We start from the raw sequence: 24927 nt of genomic DNA on the forward strand, positions 1-24927 counted from the left end.
TGAACTTTCAATTCACGTGAAACTGAAGCTTAAACACATGAATTCCAAAATATAACAGAGGAATTCGATCTATTAGACTCATTTCCATCAAAAAAGCGGCTTAAATCGGAGGTTTGGCAGCATTTAAATGACTGGCTGTAAATTGTGCAGACAGAAGTCCTAGAAAGAAACACATTCTACAAATGAAACAGGATGTTCCACTAGTCATCCAACAGCAAACTAGTTAGTGTAATATTTTTAGCTGTATTGATTTTAAAGTGATGAAATAAAGATGCCACCTTTTGGAATGTTTAAGCATTCTGACAGCATGCATAACATTGCGTGTAGTTGCTATCAGCAAGAAAACTTTCCTGCACTACGTTTACCAGAAGTCACTGCCCTGATCACTCCCTCGTTATCCCCACCTGTATGTCATTCCCTCATTAAGGTCCAAGTGTGTATGTATGTGTATATATATATATATATATATATATATATATATATATATATATATATATATATATATATATATATCTATATCCTCTAGTTTTGTCAGTAGTGGACAGTCCTTGAATTGTATTGTTATGTTTGATGTTCCACTCCAGTGTTTGTTCCACTCCAGTGATTGTAATTAAATAATTTAAAGTTCCTACTCCTGCGTCTCCTCTTGACTCCTAGGACACCAAACGTTACAGCTGTAAGCAATGTTCCCATTATTATTCATAGTCTAAAGGTTTATTTGTAAGGTTTTGTGGACAGTATTAGAGTCTGTTGCTTATTCTTTATGTTTGATTGTCTGACACAACGGATTGCTTTAATAAATTGATGCAGAAGAAAAAAAACTGTTTAATGCCATGAACCACATGTTGCGCACCCACAATAAACTTACATTTAGCCTATGCACTTTTGAAGCACTCAATTTACAATCAAGCACATCGCTGAGCTCGGGATGCACATAAGCTCGGGATGCACATAAGCGGTGTTGTCTCTTTATTACCTTCCCTTAGCGTCCACGTGTCCCCCAGAACTACGTCCACTTAGACGTTTAGACAATTTTTATATGAATTGCAGTTTTTGTATCAGTTGCATAATTGCATAATAACATTGTTCTTAAGGGGGGAAATAAACGCCTTTTACTCGAATTGTTATTCTGATAATATAATTGTGATGAGTTGTATTAAATTATAAGAGTTTAAAATTCTTCACTACCTCAGAAGCATTTTCACTAGACTTTTGCCAGTCTATTGCATACTGAGGCAACTCAAAAACAAACACAAATATAACGTTAAGCTTCATTTAACAAACCAAATAGTTTTCAACTGTGTTTGATATAATGGCAAGTGATTTTCTAGTACCAAATTAGCAATTTTGCATGATTGCTCAAGGATAAGGTGTTGGAGTGATGGCTGCTGGAAATAGATTTGTCTAATAGCCTGTCTAGATTTGATAAAAATTACTTTTTCAAATATTGATGGTGCTGTTTTGTACATCAGTCATGTCCTGACTATACTTTGTGATCAGTTGAATGCCACTTTGGTGAATAAAATGACCAATTTCCTTCCAAAACAGCTATTCCAAACTTTTGGCCGCCTGTGTGTGTGTGTGTATATATTGTAGGGTTTCTTGGTTCAGGTTTGGGGAATGTACAATTCATATTAATGATTGTAATCAATGATTAATCATACGGTTTGAACCAGATAACAATACATTCTAAATCGCCCCAAAACAGGGGTTATATAGCCCAAAAGTCTGCTTCAGATATATATAGATAATTAAACACAACGAATTATAATTAATTAGGAATATACATCATATGCAGACAGGCTGTATTAATTTTCATAACACCTTAATGGAATAAACCCGTACCGCAGCCAACCAGTTCGTCCAGCAAACCACTTTTCTCGACACTCTTGATCAATTCTCCAGAAGGTTTATTCTTAGTATAAGCTTACTTAATCAAAGCACGTTAACTTACTTTGATGACCAACAAACACAGACAATCAAGCGTATAATTGGGTTTAATACAAGGAACTAGGATATATCACAAACTTAACAAACGTAGAACACATTTAACAACAAACATTTAACATAGAACAAACAAAGTAAAACAGGACAGAAAATAAAGAGATTACAGGGATAGCAAACTTGTTACAACAGTTAAACCTTGAGAGCCAGCAAGGGAATTACACACTTTAACGCATTTGAATTTAGATGGAATAATACTTGCAAAATGGACCTTTGTGTCGCTGAACAAGACTGCGCGTGTGCGTGAATGTCCTCGTTGCGTCCGTGAGCTGGAGGATTTCTGTTGGTGCTTCCAGAGCGTGGATCGCTCGCGGGAAGTTCAAAGCATCTTAGGAGTAACGGTTGAAACTGAGAGAGAGTCCTTTCACCCGGAGGATATCGGACTGCTCCAAAAACGTAGAGTGTTGAGCTTTGTCCGAAGACAAGGAAAAGACTGAGATAAACGCTGAATAAAACAAAAGACATGTCTGACAAGAGTTTGAAGAGAAGTTGAAGAAAACTTGAAGAGGTTCAGAAGAGAAAGTAAGAGAGAAGTGTAAGAGAGACAAGAGAGGACAAAGAGAGAGGGATTCCACACCAGATCCTGACTTTTAAGGTAGGGAGGTCACACCTCCTTTGGGAGGAATGACCCAATGAGGCTCCTCAGTTTTGGCGTGAGGTGGTTCCCTTTGTCTTGTCAAGGCTCGTCATTTGCCTAATTTACAACAGGGTCCGGATGTGGTTTGAATCACTCAGAAGATGGTAAAACATAGCAGAATACATTTTAATGTAACCTTATATATATATTCAGCTAGGGCGAGTCGTAAGGTTTAATTTGATACCAAGAAACTTGTATTTGGTACACTTAAAAGTGAATATATACTCTTAGACTCTTTATATAAGCCCTCAGAGTTTAACTACACAACTAAACAATCTTAACTAGTTTGATATAACAGCAGAAATACCCAAGCATACAGGAATAAAACATATTTCCTTAAAAATAAGCCATTTCTGGGTTTTAAATGGTAGGAACGTGTGTGTCTAAGATTTTCAGTGTGTAGATGGCGATATCACGAGTGTCTCTGGAGAGGCTCTTTGGGTTGTAAAAACGTCAAGAAAGCATTCTAACTCCCAGACTCGCTGGCGCTACCTGGTGATTTAGATGGGGAGTCACAGTGTGTGGGGGATTTAGAACCCTTAGTAAAAATGTGTGCATTGCATTCAGAATTAATGAGTTCATGATTTTCCGTTCATACTCTACAATATATATATATATATATATATATATATATATATATATATATATACACACACACTCATATATATAGTACTGTGCAAAAGTTTTAGCCACTTGTGAAAAATTTAGCAAAGTGGGAATTTCTTTATTTGAATAGTGGTCATTCATCGATTAACATAATATAAACTCCAGTAAACATAAAAAATCTAAATCAATATTTGGTGTGACCACCTTTGCCTTCAAAACCACACCAATTCTCTTAGGTACACATGGACAAAATGTTTTTGGTTGTTGGCAGATAGGATGTTCCAAGTTTGTTGGATAATTTGCCACAGTTCTTCTATCTAATTGTCTCAGTTGCTTCTTTCTCTTCATGTAATACCAGAATGACTTGATGTTCAGTTGGGGCTCTGTGCGGGCCATACCATCTGTTGCAGGGCTCCATGTTCATCTATTCTATTATACTTGCAATAGTAATGTTTGGAAGTCTAAAATGTATAATTCCTATTGACACACTAAAGCTGAAGATATAAAAAAACTACTTAAGAAAAATGTTTAAGTGAAACATATTATGTGCCTAATACTTTTGCACATTATTGTATATATACATTCATACACACACCAATCGGCCACAACATTAAAACCACCTGCCTAATATTGTGTTGGCCCGCCTCATACCACCAAAACAGCGCCAATCCACATCTCAGAATAGCATTCTGACCACTCATTTCTCACCACAATTGTACAGAGCGGTTATCGGAATTACCGTAGACTTTGCCAGTTCAAACAAGTCTGGCCATTCTCTGTTGGCATCTCTCATCAACAAGGCGTTTCCATGCACAGTACTGCCACTAACTGGATGTTTTTGGGTTTTTTTCCACCCCATTCTGAGTAAATTCTAAAAACTGTTGTGTGTAAAAATCCCAGGACATCAACTGTTACAGAAATACTCAAACCAGCCCATCTGGTACCAACAATCATCCATGTGATTATCTAATCAGCCAATCATGTGGCAGCAGTGCAGTGCATAAAATCATGCAGATATGGGTCAGGATCACACCAACCATCAGAATTGGGAAAAATGTGATCTGAGTGATTTGAATCATGGCATGATTGTTGGTGCCAGACAGGTTTGAGTAATTATCTTACCCAACACATTTATTATAACATGCATGTTAACATGAAAAACAAAACTATTGATAATAATGCATTTATTTACATTAAAATAGTATATAATTACATAAAAAAGGTATTTAATTACAATGTTTAAAGTCTGACTTTTAATTTTAAGGTCTGGCTGTAAATGAAAAACATACATGACCTCACACCCTCAAATAACAAATAGATTTTAATTAACTTTACTTTGATGTTATCAACCCACATAAGAGACAATTTAAACAGTTTGCATAAATACATTTGATAGAATAAGACTCAATAAAATGCACTCACCTAAAGGTTTCTGGTTCATGTTTTGGAGAAGAGTGTAACTGAACTATGGCCAGACAAGCTTAAACATGCACGCTTCTCTGGAACTGGCCACAGATCCCTTGACGGCCACATATGCTGTTGCACGTGTCGAGTGTTGTTGAACTTACTGCTGAGTTTTGCACAGAGAGGGCTCAGATGTTTACTGCAAATTGATCAAAATTATTTGGAATTTCAGATAAAAGTGATTGGCTGGCTTAATCACATCGTACCGGGAGACACTGGGTAGTGGTGGCAGGCAAGAAAAACTGCCGGTATGGTGTAGACCAGCATTTCCCAAATTGGGGTGCGCATACCCCTGGGGGTACGTGAGGTGATAATGGGGGTATGGTAATAACATTCTGAGATTTACCATTCTTCCAGTTTTATCACAGTCTAAAAATAGCATTCAAACCCTGTTCATGCATTTCTCACTGGCAATAATTATTTTGTGTGCTCCCTAGTGTAGAAACACCAAAATGGTTGTGTCATAAAGGTCAGATAAATATGCAATGAAATAACCCTATCATTTGCGGTTAAAAAAAAATTCATCTACTCATGCGTCGTGCGTCACGAAAAAGTATATTTTTTCACCAGCTCAGCACACTGCTAGGTGATGTGGCTTAGTGACTGCAAGTAAAATAATTCACTGCTTTACCAGATTCGCACATGTCAGTCATCCACGATTTTAGTTTAGATTTTTTTTTCCGCAGTTTAAAACTTAATTTGTGTTTAAGGTTTGATGCATAGGGAGTTTTGATTCTGATGGTATATGTTCAAAAGATTTGATGACAGGTGTCAGACATTCAGCAGCACCAAATATTTTTCCACATTCACACTCAGTAATTTTCAATCACATTTGCTTGCATGGTAGAGACCTGTTTTTACATTGTTGCATGATGTTTTTTCAGCAAATGAGCTCAACCTTGCTAACAGTGTCAAATTTGACATAAAAAAAAGCACCTTAAACTGACCGCACAATTGCACAGATTCTTACCTGCAAGCTCGAATTCGGCCAGCAATGCTGTACCAGAAATGATGGGCAATTCCAGGCACAGAACTGAACACTATTCTTGCATACCGCGACATGATGAGGGGGGTTCCACTGCACGTTACGGTTTGACTCGCCTCAACTCTACTCCTTTTACTTTTTTAAACACGACACAAACTGACCAAAACAATAACTCAACCGCTAGCTGTTAGCTACTAGCTCATTGTGCTGCATAAAGCAGTTGTTGCATGGTGATTTTACACAAGTGTAACAGTTAAATTGGCCTGGTTGTTTTATAAGCAAACTTCCGGTAGCTGGTCATCTAAATAAAGTGAAGCTTTCAAGCAGATTATAGAGTTAATGTAACAAAACGTACCATCCTCCATCGTGGCTGAGTCCAGGGCACACTTCCTCCCATTGCTTGTCGGTTTAGATAGCGTCCATTTGGTCAAACCACTTCCACTTTTCCTTGATGGTTCTGTAGTCACTTTTAAGTTTTTTTTACAGGTGAAACTCGAAAAATTAGAATATCGTGCAAAAGTTCATTAATTTCAGTAATTCAACTTAAAAGGTGAAACTAATATATTATATAGACTCAATACAAGCAAAGTAAGATATTTCAAGCCTTTATTTGATATAATTTTTATGATTATGGCTTACAGCTTATGAAAACCACAAATTCAGAATCTCAGAAAATTAGAATATTGTGAAAAGGTTCAGTATTGTAGGCTCAAAGTGTCACACTCTAATCAGCTAAACACCTGCAAAGGGTTCCTGAGCCTTTAAATGGTCTCTCAGTCTGGTTCAGTTGAATTCACAATCATGAGGAAGACTGCTGACCTGACAGTTGTGCAGAAAACCATCATTGACACCCTCCACAAGGAGGAAAGCCTCAAAAGGTAATTGCAAAAGAAGTTGGATGTTCTCAAAGTGCTGTATCAAAGCACATTAATAGAAAGTTAAGTGGAAGGGAAAAGTGTGGAAGAAAAGGTGCACAAGCAGCAGGGATGACCGTAGCCTGGAGAGGATTGTCAGGAAAAGGCCATTCAAATGTGTGGGGGAGCTTCACAAGGAGTGGACTGAGGCTTCAAATGTCGTATTCCTCTTGTCAAGCCGCTCCTGAACAACAAACAACGTCAGAAGCGTCTTACCTGGGCTAAAGAAAAAAAGAACTGGTCTGTTGCTCAGTGGTCCAAAGTCCTCTTTTCTGATGAGAGCAAATTTTGCATCTCATTTGGAAACCAAGGTCCCAGAGTCTGGAGGAATAATGTAGAGGCACACAATCCAAGATACTTGAAGTCCAGTGTGAAGTTTCCACAGTCTGTGTTGGTTTGGGGAGCCATGTCATCGGCTGGTGTTGGTCCACTGTGCTTTATTAAGTCCAGAGTCAACGCAACCGTCTACCGGGACATTTTAGAGCACTTCATGCTTCCTTCAGCAGACAAGCTTTATGGAGATGCTGACTTCATTTTCCAGCAGACTTGGCACCTGCCCACACTGCCAAAAGTACCAAAACCTGGTTCAATGACCATGGTATTACTGTGCTTGATTGGCCAGCAAACTCGCCTGACCTGAACCCCATAGAGAATCTATGGGGCATTGCTAAGAGAAAGATGAGAGACATGAGACCAAACAATGCAGAAGAGCTGAAGGCAGCTATTGAAGCATCTTGGTCTTCCATAACACCTCAGCAGTGCCACAGGCTGATAGCATCCATGCCACGCCGCATTGAGGCAGTAATTAATGCAAAAGGGGCCCAAACCAAGTACTGAGTACATATGCATGATTATACTTTTCAGAGGGCCGACATTTCTGTATTTAAAATCCTTTTTTTTATTGATTTCATGTAATATTCTAATTTTCTGAGATTCTGAATTTGGGGTTTTCATAAGCTGTAAGCCATAATCATCAAAATTATATCAAATAAAGGCTTGAAATATCTTACTTTGCTTGTAATGAGTCTATATAATATATTAGTTTCACCTTTTAAGTTGAATTACTGAAATTAATGAACTTTTGCACGATATTCTAATTTTTCGAGTTTCACCTGTATTTTCCCTACACTGTTGGTAGGTCCGGTGGTAGCCGTGTGCGGCCAACAGCTGAGACACTTCCTCAGAGACTTTTTCGTTTCGCTCATCGCTAATGAGCGGACCGTCTGCACCTCGTTAATTGACCAAGGCATGGTTTTATGCAGAGCCATTTTTTTTTTTCACAAATTGAAAGTCGCGTAAACAAATGATACTGCTATCAATGTTACAAACCTTAAAACTAGCAGGTTGATGTCGTGTGCCGGAATTCCAGTGCCGCTGGTAGTGATAATTCTCCCTGACCAATCAGTGATCTGCAGGATTTTGACGTCACATTTAGTATCATATTTATTCATCATTTTTAAGACACAGAGTAACTATTTTGCTATTTTTTTTTTCTTCTCAGTGGCAATTCAGATTAAACTAAAAATAAAAGTTAGTATTGCTACCAATGGATGTATGGATGGATGGATAAACCATTTATCTGGGAAACAAGTGCTCTCTAGTGGCAAGTCATGTTATCACAACTGGTGCCATGAACCCGTAAAGCAAAGAAAAGCTCTATTTCTTTATTATTGGTTTCTGTTTCTAACAGAGAAATGATATTGCATTTTGATGTAAATTCCATTGTCATTTTCAGCCACAGGCTATCATCTGCTCAATAGCTAGTGATAACGGTTGTTTCCATATAAGATGTGAAGAAAATTTATATACTGGAGAACATACTGCCTCCATCAATAAATAAAAAGCTGCCTGTGTGAAGCATACAACACAAAGCTAGTGTAGTCCAATGCCAGTCTCTTGTCAATTATCCAATCTCCCCACAATGGCTTCCACATAACTCCACAATGTGATTTTGTCACCATCTGCTGGTGGAATCTTAGAAGCTGCATCTTGAGTTGAAATTGTAAGCATGCAAAAGGAAACTTTTGTTGTTGTTGTTTTGGATAACACATGTACATTTTTGAAATGTCTGTTTAAGTGTGTTCAATATGGAAATCATCACAATCTAACTGTAATCTATCACAATCTAAACATCTGATAAACATCTTAAAAAGGTCTGATTTACAAACAATCTAAATCATACACATCTCAAAGGCATCTTCTGAATACCTTTTTGACATCCAAGAGGAAATCATCCTATAGGCATATATTGCAGATGAGCAAACAACCTAAAAAAATACATCTTCCAGATGTAAACACACACGTCACATAGACATCTGAGTTATGTATGTGTGCTATCAGGGTTTGCATTGCAGTTTCTGTATAATTACCAAAATGCATACATGGGTAAATCTATAGCAGATGTTCAGAATCATAAAATATTCGTTTTATTTGTGTGTTAGAAATGAAGAAGAAATGTCTGTCTTGACAGTACTGCTAAATATAACCAAGATGTGTGTGTGGATGCAAGTCAACATGAAATGCTGTTCTCACATCCGTTCACATCACTTGTGCAAGTCAGACATAAAAACACTGGGGTTTGAACCAAAGCTGGTGCAAATAATTAATCTTCCAGGATACAATGCACAGGTATGTCAATAACACTGCCACTCTCTGCAGTAATAAGATGTCCAGACTGCCGTTCCAAGATCATCAAGCATCTGTCCCAAAGTCAAGCCAGTTTTATTGCTCCCAAGAAGGTGGAATCCCTATCCAGAAAGATATTTGCATGTGTACGAGGTATCAAAAGCTCCAGTCTGTCTCCAGAGTACAGGGTACAGAATGCCACAGCCCGTTTTTTGACTGGGACAATAAAGAGGGAGCATATTATGCCTGTGTTAGCATCACTTCATTGGTTACCTGTTCAATTCAAAGTTGATTTTAAGATTTTAGTATTTGTTTTTAAAGCACTGCATGGACTTGCTCCTGCTTATATTTCGGATCTACTTCGTCCCTACTCATCTCAGAGAATGCTCAGATTCTCCTCTCAGCTGTTATTGTTTTTGCAAAGTCACACTTAAAAACCAAAGGTGATAGGGTGTTTTTTACATGATAGATTTTTTTTCCCCTGTCTGGTGACGCTTTGTATTATGTTGATATTTTCTGTTTCCTTATATTTGTATTGAATTTATTTTAAATGTTATTTCATTAATGGGTTTTAGTGTAGGGGGATGTGTTATTTTATGACTGTTATATAGCACCTTGGTTAGCACTCATGGTGTTTTTAAGGTGCTATATAAATAACCTGACCTGACCTTTGGTGTTGCCACCCCTCATAATCTGCATGCCACCCCATGAAAAAAATTCTAGATCCACCCCTGATGGTAGTAATGAGAATTTGGGTTTAAAATATACACAATAGACATGAAAACAGTGAAAATGCAAATAATCTAAAAAAATAAAATAAATAACAAATATAAAAAAAAGGAAATTGTAAGATTAAATCAACTGCATACTGTAACTATTTTGTAACACTGATCAAGGAAGAGAATTTTGTTTTACACTGACCACCAGTGCAGCAGGTGTTGAAGTGATTGACTGGATTCATGCTCTGAATACAGCGGAACAGAATGTGGCCCATGGTGAACATAGAGTCAGTGTAGTACACCTGGGAAAAGGAGAGCTTGAAGCAATGAGGGAAAAAAACACTCAGCACTGTGTTGGGATGTCAAAAATCCTCAAGAATGTGTGATAAAATAATACTGTTATTTGCTGTGTATATGTACCTGACTATATATGAAAAAGAAGCCATCCTCTGACTAAAATGGTGTCCTGCTCTTCCTCCAGAGCTGAGCCTCGCATTAGACCCATATGCCACGGGATGGCTGTGCATATTTCCAAAGCAAACTCTGGCCAAAAAACCATTTAAAAATACATTTTACAGTTACATTTCATCTGCCTTAAATGGAGAAAGTAAGAAAGCAAGGCATCTTTAAATAGTGTAAAAAGGTGGGCATTCAGTTCTCACACAATGAAACACTAAACACTGCTATAACACTACAATTCACACATTTGAACTCCTCTGTTACCTTTCTGGAAGATTTTCAGCCATTAACTGCAAGCAGGGTTGAATTCTGTGGAAATGCAGAGTAATTTATTTTCACACAGGCAAAGCAGAAAGCAAAACTAATTGTTTTCATTATGTATCTTTTTTTTATGAAGTAACTGAACATTTAAATGGATTTCTGCAAGGAATTTCTGTTGCCATCTGTAAGTGATGAAAATTATATGTGTGGTTTTATGATGGGTAGTGCCCAGCTGATCATTGTTTCAGGTAGACCAGCTTGTCTGGTGTATCCATGCTGGAGGGGCCAACATGACCAACATGAAAGTGCCCAAAACATATGTGTTCAGTGGTGTAGTATAGTGTCTGATGAGGTGGGCATACTGTGAATTTATGAAGGACATTTGATATAATTATGGGACACAGCACAGACAGTGAGGAGGAGGTAATGGCAGTGAGGATCAGGACCACAAACATCCAGGGCAACTTTCTCCCCTCACCCTGGCCCGGGCCAACATCTCTAGAAGGCATGGTGTAAAGTAACTTTTAGGAAAGAGGATAATTAGTGAGTGGATATAAAAAACAAATATACAGATATTTAAAAATGTTATAATATACTGCATATGTAATTTCTTAGTTAGTTTTGGAGTCATGAAAATGTAAATTTGATTTACATTTAGTTATGTCCATTTTGGTTATGTTCTATCTTTTAATTTAGTTTACAAAAATGTTTTCTTGAACAATAACAGCACTGCTTTAAAGATCTCAACCCACCTCAAAACACTGAGATGATTGCATGTACTCAAGAGAGTAACTGGTCTGGAGTTCTTGTCTTTATCTAGTCCAATTCACCTTGATATGGCATGAAAGTTGCTCTGAAACTCTTAGCAAACATTTCTCTCAGTACAATGCTGGATCAGAGATAATCCAGACTAAAGCTCTTCTGCATGACTACCCTTTGTCTCAAAGCTGCCTATCTCTGTGGAGTTGAAGCTTGTTGATGTGAAAGAGAGGAAGACCTTTGGGATCTAACAGTCAGTCTTTCTATAAAAGTGTCTTTACTTACTATAAAGTCTTGTCTGCAAGTCTTCAGCTAACAGTCTGATTTTTGCATCAGATATTCTTCCTTTAGTGTGAGCATATGCACAGATTTCCTGCCAATCTGTACACGCCCACTGTTTTCTGCACTGCACTGCTGCATAGTTGCTTCCTAGATGAGAAGTTAAAGTGTCGGTGTTGAAATAAGCTAATCATCTTTAATAGCACAAAAGGAACTTCGTGAAATTACAATGACAAAGTAAAATGAAACCAGAAGATTTTTGATAAACAAGAAATCCAATAAACATTTATTTCTTTAAAATAGTCTCCACAGTCAAAACCAGAAACAGGAAGCAACCACTTTTAAAAATAAAAACTTCTAGAGCCAAGATATCAGAAGGGTTTGATTTCTTTATTGCATGTCACCATACAGAAAATAGAAAGTGTGATTCAATTGCATTTACATGGACAAATGATTTGAATAGAAAATCCACAGCTCAAAACACAAATTTTGAAAGAATAACCCCCTCCATGCACATTCAGAGCTGAATCCTTCTGCTCTGCTGTGTACTATAAAAAGCAAATACAAAACATGAGCAGCGCTTTATATTATTCCATATTTTTTTAAGTTTATGAACATTTATGAAGGAGATTTCAACATACAAACTAGCCCGAGATTGGCCAGAACATGCCGATGATTTATTAGTCAAATATATTAAACTGTAGTATTTTAATTATTTCATCATGACATTTCAGCATCTTTGTAACAAGTTATTGATCCAAGGTTTACACTCAACCACACAGACATTCAATAAGGTATTATGGCACATCACTGTGAGTTTAACTAAATGCATTGCAACTATACATGACATTTGACAAAAATAAGCATATATGAATTTGGAAAAAATTCCAAGAATTCTTGGTTTTTAGAGGCAGTTCATCTGAATTAGGCCTATACTATCAATAATAGCCAAGCAATGACCCTTCAAAATATCAAACTATTAATTTTATATGAAAAGGCCAATAAACTGTTTAACAAAAGTAACTGTAATTTATGTTCTGAAACCACCCAAATTCCTCCATCTTGGGAACAAGACATCTTGCAGTGGCTAATACCACTCGTCACTCTGTTCAGTACTGTCTATTAATAACTGTTAATAACACTGGACACACTACTGTACACATCTCTCAAGCACCCTTGAGAACTCAAGCCCTAACTATCCTGTTGAATCTTGAAAGGTGGACATTGGAAGCCTGAGAATAACCTCTGGTTTGTAGATATTAACATTTGCATGCAATGAAATCTTGAAATCTGTCTTGAAGTCTTGACATTCACAGGCAGTTTTGAAGCAATACAATTAAGTGTAAATGTGTTTTTAAGGTTAAACAAAATATACTGGGCATCTACGGCAGGCAATAATTACAGACTTGGATGAGCATTGATCCAACACTTATTACATAATGATTCAGATTTGCAAGGTCCACCATTCATGATCACTTTATACTTTGTGGTAGACCGTCCACCACCAAAATTAGACAATAGAAAAGACAAACTGTCACTGTTCTGGACCCCCTGCATCTCTTAACTTTTTGTCAAGAATTACTTTTTGAGATCACCCATCAATGATGATTCAGTTATCATTTACTTCCCCTCATATCACTGCAAACTGAAATGACTTCCTTTCTTCCATGAAACACAAAAGAAGATGTAGCAGAATGTTGACTCTCTTCTTCCAAACAACGAAAGCTCAAAAAAATGACAAAAACACCATAAAATAGCTTATATGACCCGTGCACTATATTCCAAGTATTCTGAAGCCATATGATAGCTTTTGTGAGGAAGACAAAATTGTGCCTTTTTTCCAAGGAGAATCATGTTCCATGTTTACATATATGCAAATATGGTGACTCAAGTCATGCTACGGCAACTTTGATGTCAATGATGACAAAAGGGTCATTTAATAGTTATGCACATTATCACATAACATTATTTTTTATATATTCTGAATATAAAATTCTGATTGAGAATGTATGTTAATGAATTGATTAAAATGATGTATTTAAATAAAAAGATTTAGCATATGGTTATATATTTTATGTGTTTTGGAAAAAAGAAAGCCCTCTTAAATGTTTAAAATGCCCCTGAAAATCAAATCCAGGAGAAGTTTTTCCTCCTTCATGGAAAAGTTAGTTCTGACACTGGCAAACAAGTTCATTTCTGACATGGTGGCAAACATTGTTGGTAATTGGTTACTTGCATTTCCAGTGACCAATTACAACATGCAAGTTTGAATAGACCATCCTGGGTTCAGTAGATCTCCAGCAAATAATGATTCAAATAGTTGTACGGACCACTTATATGGTGCTTCTTCATCACTTTTAGAACTCAAAATTTCCTACAAAAAAAGAGCCGCATCAACATTTTTCAAATTCTCTTCTTAGAAAGGCATATGGATTGGAATGACGCAAGTAAATGAAAACACAACTTTCATTTTTGGGTGAACTATTCCTTTAAGGGAACTGTAAGCAGTTAAATAAAATGGGTTGGTGCAGTGGGCAAGTTTTCCAACATGATCAAAAACAAAACAACTCCTAGGCAGAGATTTGATGTGAAGCACTCACCCTGATTTAAAAAAAAAAAAAAAGAAAAGAAAAAGAGAAATATCTTATTTACAACTTGTGCAAATGGACTGTGCTTGGAACACTGTCAAGCAGCTGGTATGTGCGATTTCACTCCATATTTCACTTATAGCAGTTCACTAAGGCTGAGATGGAGAGAAAACATACTTTAGGCTTTTTGTGATGGTATTTTGTTCAGTGCTCGCAATGTCCTGTAGCCCACATGAAAATCAGTGATAGAAATCTATACCTCTCAAACAAAAGCTCCATATGCAAATCCAAAGCATGTGATCAAACCACAATGAGTCGATTTCCTGAGTGGATGTTAAACCTTCCATAAAAAAAGGCAGTGAGATCCAATAAAGCTTTAACACAATACAGGTACAGTAGACTGAATGCATGAAATGTCAAAGACAAAGATGCCTGAACTAGGATCATTTGCATCTGGTCCATATAACGGTATTCAGAGGAATTGAAAGGCAGAACATGATTTGAAAAGAATCAGTATGAGCCCTGTTGTTCTGTTTCAAACTAAATAGAAGAGAGATGTTTGGACAGTTTTGATTGAGCAAATAACTTAATTTTCCAGTAGTATATGCAGGTAGCTGGGCATCTAGTATCCTTTTGAGGGTAGATATCTGTATGTGAAAAAGGAACATTTAGGAGTCTACAAATGGAAAAAAACTGACAGGGTATCAATATATGCATTCATATTTTAAAAGAACCGTACATCCAAAACTGAAAAGTCTGACATTAACTCACTCTTGTGTCATTCCAAATCCTTTGATTTTCTTTCTTCATTGAAACACAAAAGGGGAAGAAGAATATACACAACGATTATTTGTCCATACAATGAATTTGAAAAGGGACTGGGTCTTTCAAGCTTCAAAAAAGTACTATAAAAGTACCACAAAATTAGCCCATTTGAATTAGTCCCCATTCACTTTCATCATCTGGAAAAGAGCAGCCCGGACATTCAGCCTAGCATCTCTTTTTACTTTCCTTGGAAGAAAGTCAGTCATACAGGTTTGGAACGACAAAGAGTTTAAAGAAAGAACTATTCTTTTTTTTTTTTTTACTTAACAGAAAAAATCCCAAAGGTATTAAAAAAAGCAATCTTATCCATTACATAAATGAAGCTGTAAATAATGAATTTGTGGTGCATGTCCAATGAAAAGAAGGAGTCTAGGAAGTTGGGGAGAAGAGAAAAGAAAAAGAGATATTGTATATTCTATTTTGGAGGGTCCGGATATCAAGCAGTCAACAGTAGTTACTGCTCTATATTATAGTGACATTAGTTGTTCCCTGCGCTGTCTCTTCCCGTGCATGACTTTTCAGAAGTTCCTTCATAAACTGCTCCAGAGCTGCAAAATAACCCTGGCACTGCCAAGTGTCATTATGCGTACCCTCCGGAAAGACGGCGAGACGTTTAGTCCGAGACGGAGACAGCTCATACAGCTGTTTCATCATGACAGGCGGAATGAGTTGATCTGATAAGCCCGAGATAAAGAGAGATGGAACACGGCACAGTGCCACGTGTCTATAGGACAGGAACTTGTTCTTGTAGCACCAGAGGGGCAGGTAACGCATGGGAATGAAAGAAAACAGTGTGGCCGCCATGTGCGGGATGCTGAGGAAAGTGTTTTCCACCATAATGGCAGCCACTCGATGTGGATTCCCCGAAGCCAGACGAATGGCCACCGCACCCCCCAACGACCGGCCGAAGAGCACCACTTTAGTTTTGTCAATGTCCGGCCGGGTCATGACATAATCCAAGGTGGCCTCAGCGTCCTGGTAGAGACCCTCTTCGCTTGGTTCTCCTTCACTCTTACCATAGCCTCTGTAGTCCATCAAAACTACATTGGCTTTCAGGTTGACCAGCATGAGTAGGGCATTAGGCACACGGTGGCCAATGTTCCCTGCGTTACCGTGGAAATACAAAATGGTGGGGGCAGAGGCAGGGTTCTCACCAGTGTACCGGAGCAGGATAAGATTGAGCCGCACGCTGTCTTTGGTGCGGATGTACACATTCTCGTGCGGGATTCCCGTCGGCATGGGAACATAGAGGCGTGAGGAGGAGGGTTGATCGGGAAAGTAAAGCAGGACATCCTGGAACTTGTACAGGATTCCGGCCACAGAGGCAAAGATGAGTGCCAGCAGTATGAAGCCTCCATACAGGTGGAAGGTCAGAATGAGGGCCAGCAGGGAGATGTGGCATGCTCTCCACGACCACGCGCACACGGTCAGCAAACACGACTCCAGTGCCCCCCATAACCTCCATGGCTTCTCCATGACAACTGGGATGTCTCCAAACTCACTGCAGATGCAACCTGGGTAAAAACAGAAGGTAAGATTGTAGCGCTGGGGAGTCTGACCATAAAATTGTTTTAATCTGTAAATACAGTGCATTCATAAAGTATTCAGTCCCGTTCATTTTTTTTCATATTTTGTCATGTTGCAGCCTTATGCTAAAATACTTTAAATTACATAAGTTTTTCACATCGATCTACATTCTATACCGAATAATGACAAAGCAAAAACCAGATTTTTGATAACTGCAATTTTTTTTTAAAGAAAATACTGAAATATCACATTGACATAAGTATCCAGACCCTTAACTCAGTACTTAGTTGAAGCACCTTTGGCAGCAATTACAGCCTAAATAATTTTTGGGTATGATGCGACGAGATTTGCACACCTGGTTTTGGGGATTTTCTGCCATTCTTCTCTGCAGATCCTCTCAAGCTCTGTCTGGTTGGATGGGGACTGTATGTGGACAGCCATTTTCAGGTCTATCTAGAGATGTTCGATTGGGTTCAAGTCCAGACTCTGGCTGGGCCACTCAAGGAAATTCACAGGGTTGTCCCTAAGCCACTCTTGCGTTGTTTTGGCTGTGTGCTTAGGGTCATTGTCCTGCTGGAAGGTTAACCTTTGGCTGAGTCTGAGGTCCTGAGCGCTCTAGCCCAGATTTTCATATCAAATCTCTGTACTTTGTTGCATTCAGCTTTACTTTAACCCTGACTAGTCCCACAGTCCCTGCCACTAAAAAACACCCCACAGCACGATGCTAACACCACCATGCTTCACAGTTGGGATTGTATTGCGCAGGTGATGAGCGGTGCCTGGTTTCCTCCAGACGTGATGCTTGGAATTGAGGCCAAACAGTTAAATTTTCGTTTCATCAGACCAGATAAACTTGTTTCTTACAGTCTGAGAGTCCTTTAGTTGCTTTTTGCAAATTCCAAATGGGCTTTCGTGAGTCTTGCACTGAGGAGAGGTTTCCGTCTTGCCACTCTGCCATAAAGCCCTGATCAGTGGAGTGTTGCGGTGATGGTTGTCCTTCTGCAAGTTTCTCCCATCTTCACACGTGATCTCTGGAGCTCAACCAGAGTAACCATCGGGTTCTTGGTCACCTCTCTTACCAAGGTTCTTCTCCCCCGATTGCTCAGTTTGGCCGGGCAGCCAGCTCTAGGACGAGTCCTGGTTGTTCTAAACTTATTCCATTTAAGAATTATGGATGCCACTGTAGTATTTGGAACCTTCAATGCAGACAAAATTGTTTTGTAGCCTTGCCCAGATCTGTGCCTCGACACAATCCTGTCTCTGAACTCTGAAGGTAGTTACTTTGACCTCATGGATTGGTTTTTGCTCTGATATGCATTTTCAGCTGTGAGACCTTATATGGTCAGATGTGTGCCTTTCCAAATCATGTCCAATCAATTGAATTTTCCACAGGTGGACTCCAATCAAAGTGTAAAAAACGTCTCAAAGATGATCCAGATAAATGGGATGCACCTGAGCTAAATTTCAATTGTCATAGCAAAGAGTCTGAATATTTATGTACATGTGATATTTCAGTTTTTTCTTTTAATACATTTTAAAACAAGTTATCAAAAATCTGGTTTTTGCTTTGTCATTATGTGGTATGGCGTGTAGATTGATGTGAAAAAAAAAAAAATAATAATTTAAAGCATTTTAGCACAAGGCTGTAACAACAAAATGTGAAAAAAAAATGAAGGGTTCTGAATAATTTATGAATGCACAGTATTATGTTGTATCGTGGTAGATACATCAGTGTGGCTATTAATGGGTAGGACAGCTTTAAATTATTTACATGTGAGAACGGTGAAGACACATTAATAAATATGTGTAAAAAATAGAAGTGTCTGTGTACTGTAAAACTTCAGTAGCTAAAGTATTAATGTATTAAAATAACACAGTGAAGGCCAGTAGTAGTTTTATTTTGTATTTCATTCTGAATGTTTCCTTGAATACTTTATTCTGCTATTAAAAACCTTTCAATCTGTTAAAGCACAGAATAATTTGTATATTTTGTTCAATTATTTTTAATCTAATTCTATTCACTGCTGTTTTTTTTTAATGTTATTTTATTCCTGACTATTTACTAGTCTTGAATAATTACTTAAGAACTTGAAACCATTCTTCCATAATTAACATGTGTTATTATTTGTTGTGGTTTAGAAGCTGGTATTGAGAATTGGTCAAATATCACTACATGCTGAAACTTTGGTATTATAATAATGTATAGCCTTTGTTGTACATGGTAGATCTTGCTGCAATAACATGATGAAAAAGTAGATATTGTAAGGGTGGCACACAAATGTCTACGCCCAAAAGGCACTACTTCCAGTAAAAATCAAAGAATTCTGCGACAACCAGTGTCATAAAACTCTCACACAAAAGTGCATCTCCACCTGAGACAACACACCCTACTGAATAAGGACCATAAAACACAAATTTCTTGCATTCTTTGTAAACATCAAATGACCTACTCAATCACAAGTTTCAAAGGTCTACTCATAACTCCCTAAATTGTAAATCAAATCCTAAATAACATCAAACACACACATACATTCTAGAAGATAGAATTACTTAATAACATGATACAAAATTTAAATTCAGAGCATATCAACAAGGTTTTTAATAATTGGAGTCAGATGAAATAAACATGAAACTTAAATCAAATAATCAAATGATTATTTACAGCGTAGAAAAAGACAGTGACGTAGCAGGTACCCTTCTGCTACGCTATTGGATGCTGCAATTGGACCAATAGGTGGACCTTACAATCTCATTCCATAGAACTATGAGCACCCCTGCTGTAACTGATGGAGATGGAGGCTTTCCTTTATTTGACTACCATACGTAAGATAATATAATTATCACAGTAATTATGAAAATGTCTTGGTTACGTACGTAACCTTGTTTCCCTGAGACGAAGGGAACGAGACATTGCGTAGTAATGCATATGGGAGTGCCTTCATACACAACCTATTTGAAACCTCTATAATAACGCCAATATTCTTATATTGGATATTTTGTTTGATCCTGCCTGTTTTGACGCGAAACTGACCGCTATAAAAACAGGTGCACAGACACCATTTTCTCAGCATTTCTGATTAAGAACAAGGAGTGCATCGCTCATGCCTCAAGAACTCTAGAGTCTTGTAGTGCAGCTAGCTTTCACAATGTCTCGTTCCCTTCGTCTCATGAAACCGAGGTTACTTACATAACAGAGGTGTTCCCTTACGACTCAGTCCACTTGACATTGCGTAGTAACGCATATGGGGAACAGAATCCCATCACACCGCACTCTGGCTTGTAAAATGGTGTTCATGACCGAACGCGTCAGTTCTGGGGCATGAAGTGCGCTCAGTTCAGGGGCCACACATGTAGTTCCACAGCTGGTGCTGGGGATGCCAGATTGCGCCTTGCGCCTGAGAGAGGAGATCCCTCCTCAATTATATTTTCCCATTCTGCATAAAGTGTTGCATAGCCTGTGACTGCAGCTGAATCGCGACATAACGCTCAAACTTATTCATAGTGCCGCCAAAAAGGCCGCCTGGAGACACTGGAGCATCCAAAAGAGTGGCTTTTTCGTTATCACTTATTTCTGCCCTGGAGCACCGCCATTGTGTGGAGTGCTGATCCAGCTTGTTCTGCTGCAGAGTATGCTTTTCCCGCCAGTGTGGACGTTTGTCGACACGGTTTGGAAGGATGCACGTTACTCGCTGGGCAGAGGTGTGCCGCTAATTGGGCATAACAGTTTTCTTTCCCGTGATCCACATTAAAGAGGATGGCGTCACACGCCATGACTTGAATAGTTCTTTATGAACTTCAGGGAAGAATTGTGCAGGATGCTGCCGTTTGACAGTGTCAGGACTGCTGGAACAATTCATCGAGGCGAGACTGTTCAGGTTCCTCTGGGGGAGACCAGTCAGGGTGAAGCCCTTGTAAGGACGCGGAGCATCTCCCTGTCAGTGGCGTGTGCACGTTCCTCGCCGGGGGAGGGGCGGCAGCATCATTCACTGACCATTTGCTTGATGCGGCGAGATACATGACATCATCATCATCACCAGCATCAGATCCGCCAAACGAGACGAGGCTGCACACACCTTAAGAGGGCCGGAGCTCATCTCGCTCATAGCGTACTGGGAAACAGAAATCAGAATTGACCAGCGAAGCGTCAAGCCGCGAAGCGGAGAGATGTTCGCCGGAGCACTGCAGGGGAGCGGAGAGTCACTTCACTGCCGTGCAGATTCCGTCCACTGACTCATGTGTATCGATGGATGAAGGGTAGAGGGCTTTGAGACAAGAGATGATTGCTGTCTTGAAGGATGAAATTCTGAGGAAATGGTGTCTGTGCACCTGTTTTTATAGCGGTCAGTTTTGCACCAAAACAGGTGTGGCTCAAACACCATAGCCAATCGCAAATCAGCCAAATAGGTTGTGTATGAAGGCCTTTCCATATGTGTTAATACGCAATGTCAAGTGGACTGAGTCGTAAGGGAACAGACGTGTACAGAGTTTTGTTTACATTTACAATGTGTTTTTGCAGCAGTTGAGTATTCTAACCAATTACAGACATGTCTGTTGAGCAATGAAGAGGCATTGGCCAATCAGAGACACTTAAATTACAACCTCTTCCTATTATGACAACTGATCCTACTGCACAAGTTTTAAACAGTCTGATGCCCAGGCACTTGCTTTATGTTTCACCTCTGTTCACAGTGGCACACGAAAATGAATATTGACGAATTACTTTTGGGAAAAATTAATAATCACCTGACACTCGAAAAGAAGCTGTAGAACAAAAGCGAAAAGCACTTTGAATTTATTTTGAATTAATTGCATATTGTGGTGCTCACTAGCAACGTAGATGATAAATACACTGCATAGGAGCAACGCAAGTAAACTAAAATGCTCCTATTCTAATCAAGGCATAGACGCGGTGTAAATAATTGATTTATTATGCTGATTAGACAGCTTTGTTTTTATAAAGAGCTTTCTCGAGAGTGCAGAACTCTTTCGTCAGTGAGCTCACGCTGACCTGCAGGGCTCAAACAGAGTCACCTGCAGTGCCAGCAGTCATTGTAATGCGAGTTTGTCGCGTTGCTCGATTTTATTAAAAATGTAATAACAGTTTCGTTTTGGCATGTTAATAAGTAGGCCAATGTAAATTTGATTTGTATAAATTACCAATAAAGTAATTCATCTTAACTGTTCTAAGCTTGTTGTGGAAGTGTATCAACATATAAAATATGGCATATTTCACGAATCATTGTCCGCTCTAATAATTAAATTGCCACGCAGCTGTTACTGGTAGATTTTAAATGTTCACAAATCGCATAAACTCTGATCGCAAATTGCTGCTCTTTATTTCCAAAGTGCAAACGCTGAGGCAAAAAAGCTTACTGAACGCAGTAAGTAACTTGGTCAGTTTAAATCGGCAGTTAATACGTTTGAATATTAAAAATATCTTATTTTTAGCTATTGTAAATTGACCAATAACATGAGCAGTAATTTAGCAATAATTTAAACTTCTTCTATACTAATATATATATATATATATATATATATATATATATATATATATATATATATATATATATATATATATATATAAAATAAATTTGATTAGGACTAATATTAAAAAAACATGATTACAATATTGAAATCTTGGAAACTGGAGCGCAGCTCAAATCCACCATTGAAATCTGCTCCTGTAAAGAGCCGCATAGTCGCCTAATTTGTGACATCATTGTAATATAATCTTTTAATCGACATTAATAACCGCGACTACAATATCAAGGGCATTAATCGACAATTGTGATTTTAGTAATAATTGTGCAGCCCTAATTCTAATACACAAAATCAAATCATATACAGCAGTAAAACACTATCGCCTTTACTGCATACAGATCACCGCATATACGGACTATACCACTCGCATTTAGCTTGGCTTTTTAGCCAGCTGTTGACATGGTGAGAAACACCCTAAAGACCAAACACATCTGATGCGATTACTCAAACAGAAGAGGTGGCAGATTGACAGCGTTTGACAGCAGCTTTCCCGTCTAGACTTCATGTAGCGTCCTGCACTGCTAATACTATGCTAGCCTTGTCAAAATCTCATTTGATGATAATCTCACAGAAAACGTACTTACATGTATCGCATTCTTTAACGGCACATCTTATATAGGTGAGGTTACTAGCAAGTGAAAGTGTAATCTAAACACACATCACAAACAATAGCAGCTGATCCACTGAAGCTAGGCAGCAAATCTAGCCGGACTGCTACTGTGTACTGGTGTCGCTTCTTGAAAGCTCCGGGCGGAAACAGCGGAACCAATCTATTGACGGATAGGACGTTCCGGATTGTCATTTATTTATTTATATATCTATTTTATTTTAATTTTTTACTGTGGATCAGATCTAAAAAACAAAAAAAAAAAAAAAAAAAACAACAACTACTGTGGTAACTATAGTAAAAAAAAAAAAATTATAATAAAAAAAAATATACAATAAAATATTTTTGCAAAACATGGGGTCACTTTCTGGACTTTTTGAAGATGTAAGCTATTATAATAATGATGATAACACCCTAGTAATTTCCCTACATATTATATATATATATATTTAATTAGTACTTTCATATTTATTTTAGGCTATATAGGTATTTCCCTTACCAAAAATCCTGCAGGACCTGCACGCCTTCATCCTACAGGATCCAACAGGATTTTAGTGACTCCTGCAAGATCCCTGCACAGAGAACCACAATTCTACAGGATTCCTGCAGGACCTTTTTTGTTGTTGTTATAGGAATTATAATTTTTTTTTTTTTTTTTGCTACTGTATTTTATTTTTTTTTTTTTTATTTTTTTTATAACAATTTAATTAAAAAAAAATACACACAGAAAGAGATTATGTATTAAGTATTTTCACGACTTGAAGGAAACAGTAATGCAATACAGAATAAGAAAGCAAGACTATGCAACTATTTATATTATGCATGGGAAATTAACTTAAGAATTTGAATACAAAAATAAAACAAGTTGTCTACTGTATTAGTATGCCATCTGATCTAGCAAGAAATTTTAGTGAGACTTAAGAGACAAATTTTTGAGCAATTAATATATTTTAATCAAAAGACTGAGAGACTGTATAAAAACGTCTTGCTACTGTCTAGTTTTTTTTGTGCAATTATCTGCACAAAGGGATATGCTCAATAACAGGCATAACTTGCAAGATCAATTTCTGTGTCAACTGATATTACTGATGGCTTTTGTCTCTTTGGAAACTTTTCTTTGTTATGTGGCTTATGTGTTCAAGAGCCTTAGTCAACACCCACTGTGAAATTCCAGTTGATCAGGTCTGACCTCTAAACCTGTATACTGTAGCTAGATACAACCCCAATTCCAAAAAAGTGGGACAGTATGTAAAATTACAATAAAAATAAAAAGGAGTGATTTGTAAATTATATTCACCCTTTGCTCTATTGAAAGCACTACAACTACACACAATATGATGTTTTACCTTGTGAATTTCATTGTTTTTTATGTAAGTAATTTCAAACCAGATGATTACAACACACTCCAAAAAGTTGGGACAGTCGAGTGTTTACCACTGTGAAACATCACAATTTCTTCTAATAACACTTATTAAGCATTTGGGCACTGAAGACACAAGTTTGTTGTTTAAAAAGTGGAATTTTCCCCCATTCATCCATTATGTAGGTCTTCAGCTGCACAGTTGTACAGGGTCTTCATTGCTGTATTGTGCACTTCATAATGTACCACAAATTCTCAATCGGAGATGGTCATAACAGCAGGCAGGCCAATTTAGCACCTGCACTCTCTGCTTATTTGGCCAGTATGCAGTTTGAAGTTGTCCTGCTGAAAATGCTGGGACATCCCTGGAAAAGATGTGCTGGATGGCAGTACATGCTGGTCCAAAATTTTTACATATCTGTCTGCATTCATGGTGCCCTCACAGATGTTACCATGCCATGGGCACTGACACACCCCTGGTCCATACAGACACTGGCTTTTGGACCTGATGCTGATAACAGCTTGGATGATCCTTTTCCTCTTTGGCACAGATAACAGACAGCTGTTTTTAAAAAAAATTTTTTTGGAAATGTGGACTCGTCAGACCAAAAAAACATGGTTCCACTGTACTACTTTCCATCTAAGATGAGACTGAGCCCAGAGAAGTCGGCGGTGCTTGTGGACATTGTTAATGTAGGGCTTCTGCTTTGCATAGTAATGCCTTAACTTACATCTGTGGATGCAGCGGTGAGTGTTGTTGACTAACA

At 38.0% G+C, this 24927-nt stretch overlaps 1 protein-coding gene and 1 pseudogene across 1 annotated transcript; both read right to left on the reverse strand.

Annotated features, from left to right (window-relative positions):
* Nucleotides 1–9320: 9320 nt before the first annotated feature.
* LOC127658623 (tumor necrosis factor ligand superfamily member 13B-like) lies at nucleotides 9321–11183 on the reverse strand (annotated as a pseudogene).
* A 912-nt stretch (nucleotides 11184–12095) lies between these two features.
* On the reverse strand, nucleotides 12096–22921 carry abhd13 (abhydrolase domain containing 13). Its single transcript, XM_052147945.1, has 2 exons — nucleotides 22778–22921; nucleotides 12096–16639 (listed from the first exon to the last, which is right to left on the reverse strand). The coding sequence occupies exon 2, from the start codon at nucleotides 16599–16601 to the stop codon at nucleotides 15588–15590; it is 1014 nt and encodes a 337-aa protein (XP_052003905.1). The 5' UTR covers nucleotides 16602–16639; nucleotides 22778–22921; the 3' UTR covers nucleotides 12096–15587.
* Between the last annotated feature and the right edge of the window lie 2006 nt (nucleotides 22922–24927).

Source organism: Xyrauchen texanus, chromosome 18 (assembly GCF_025860055.1).
Source record: "Xyrauchen texanus isolate HMW12.3.18 chromosome 18, RBS_HiC_50CHRs, whole genome shotgun sequence".
In the NCBI taxonomy this organism is placed as follows: Eukaryota; Metazoa; Chordata; class Actinopteri; order Cypriniformes; family Catostomidae; genus Xyrauchen; species Xyrauchen texanus.

Bases quoted from the DNA above. Each gene is read 5' to 3' on its own strand.
- abhd13 (XM_052147945.1), bottom strand. From the start codon at position 16,601: ATGGAGAAGCCATGGAGGTTATGGGGGGCACTGGAGTCGTGTTTGCTG.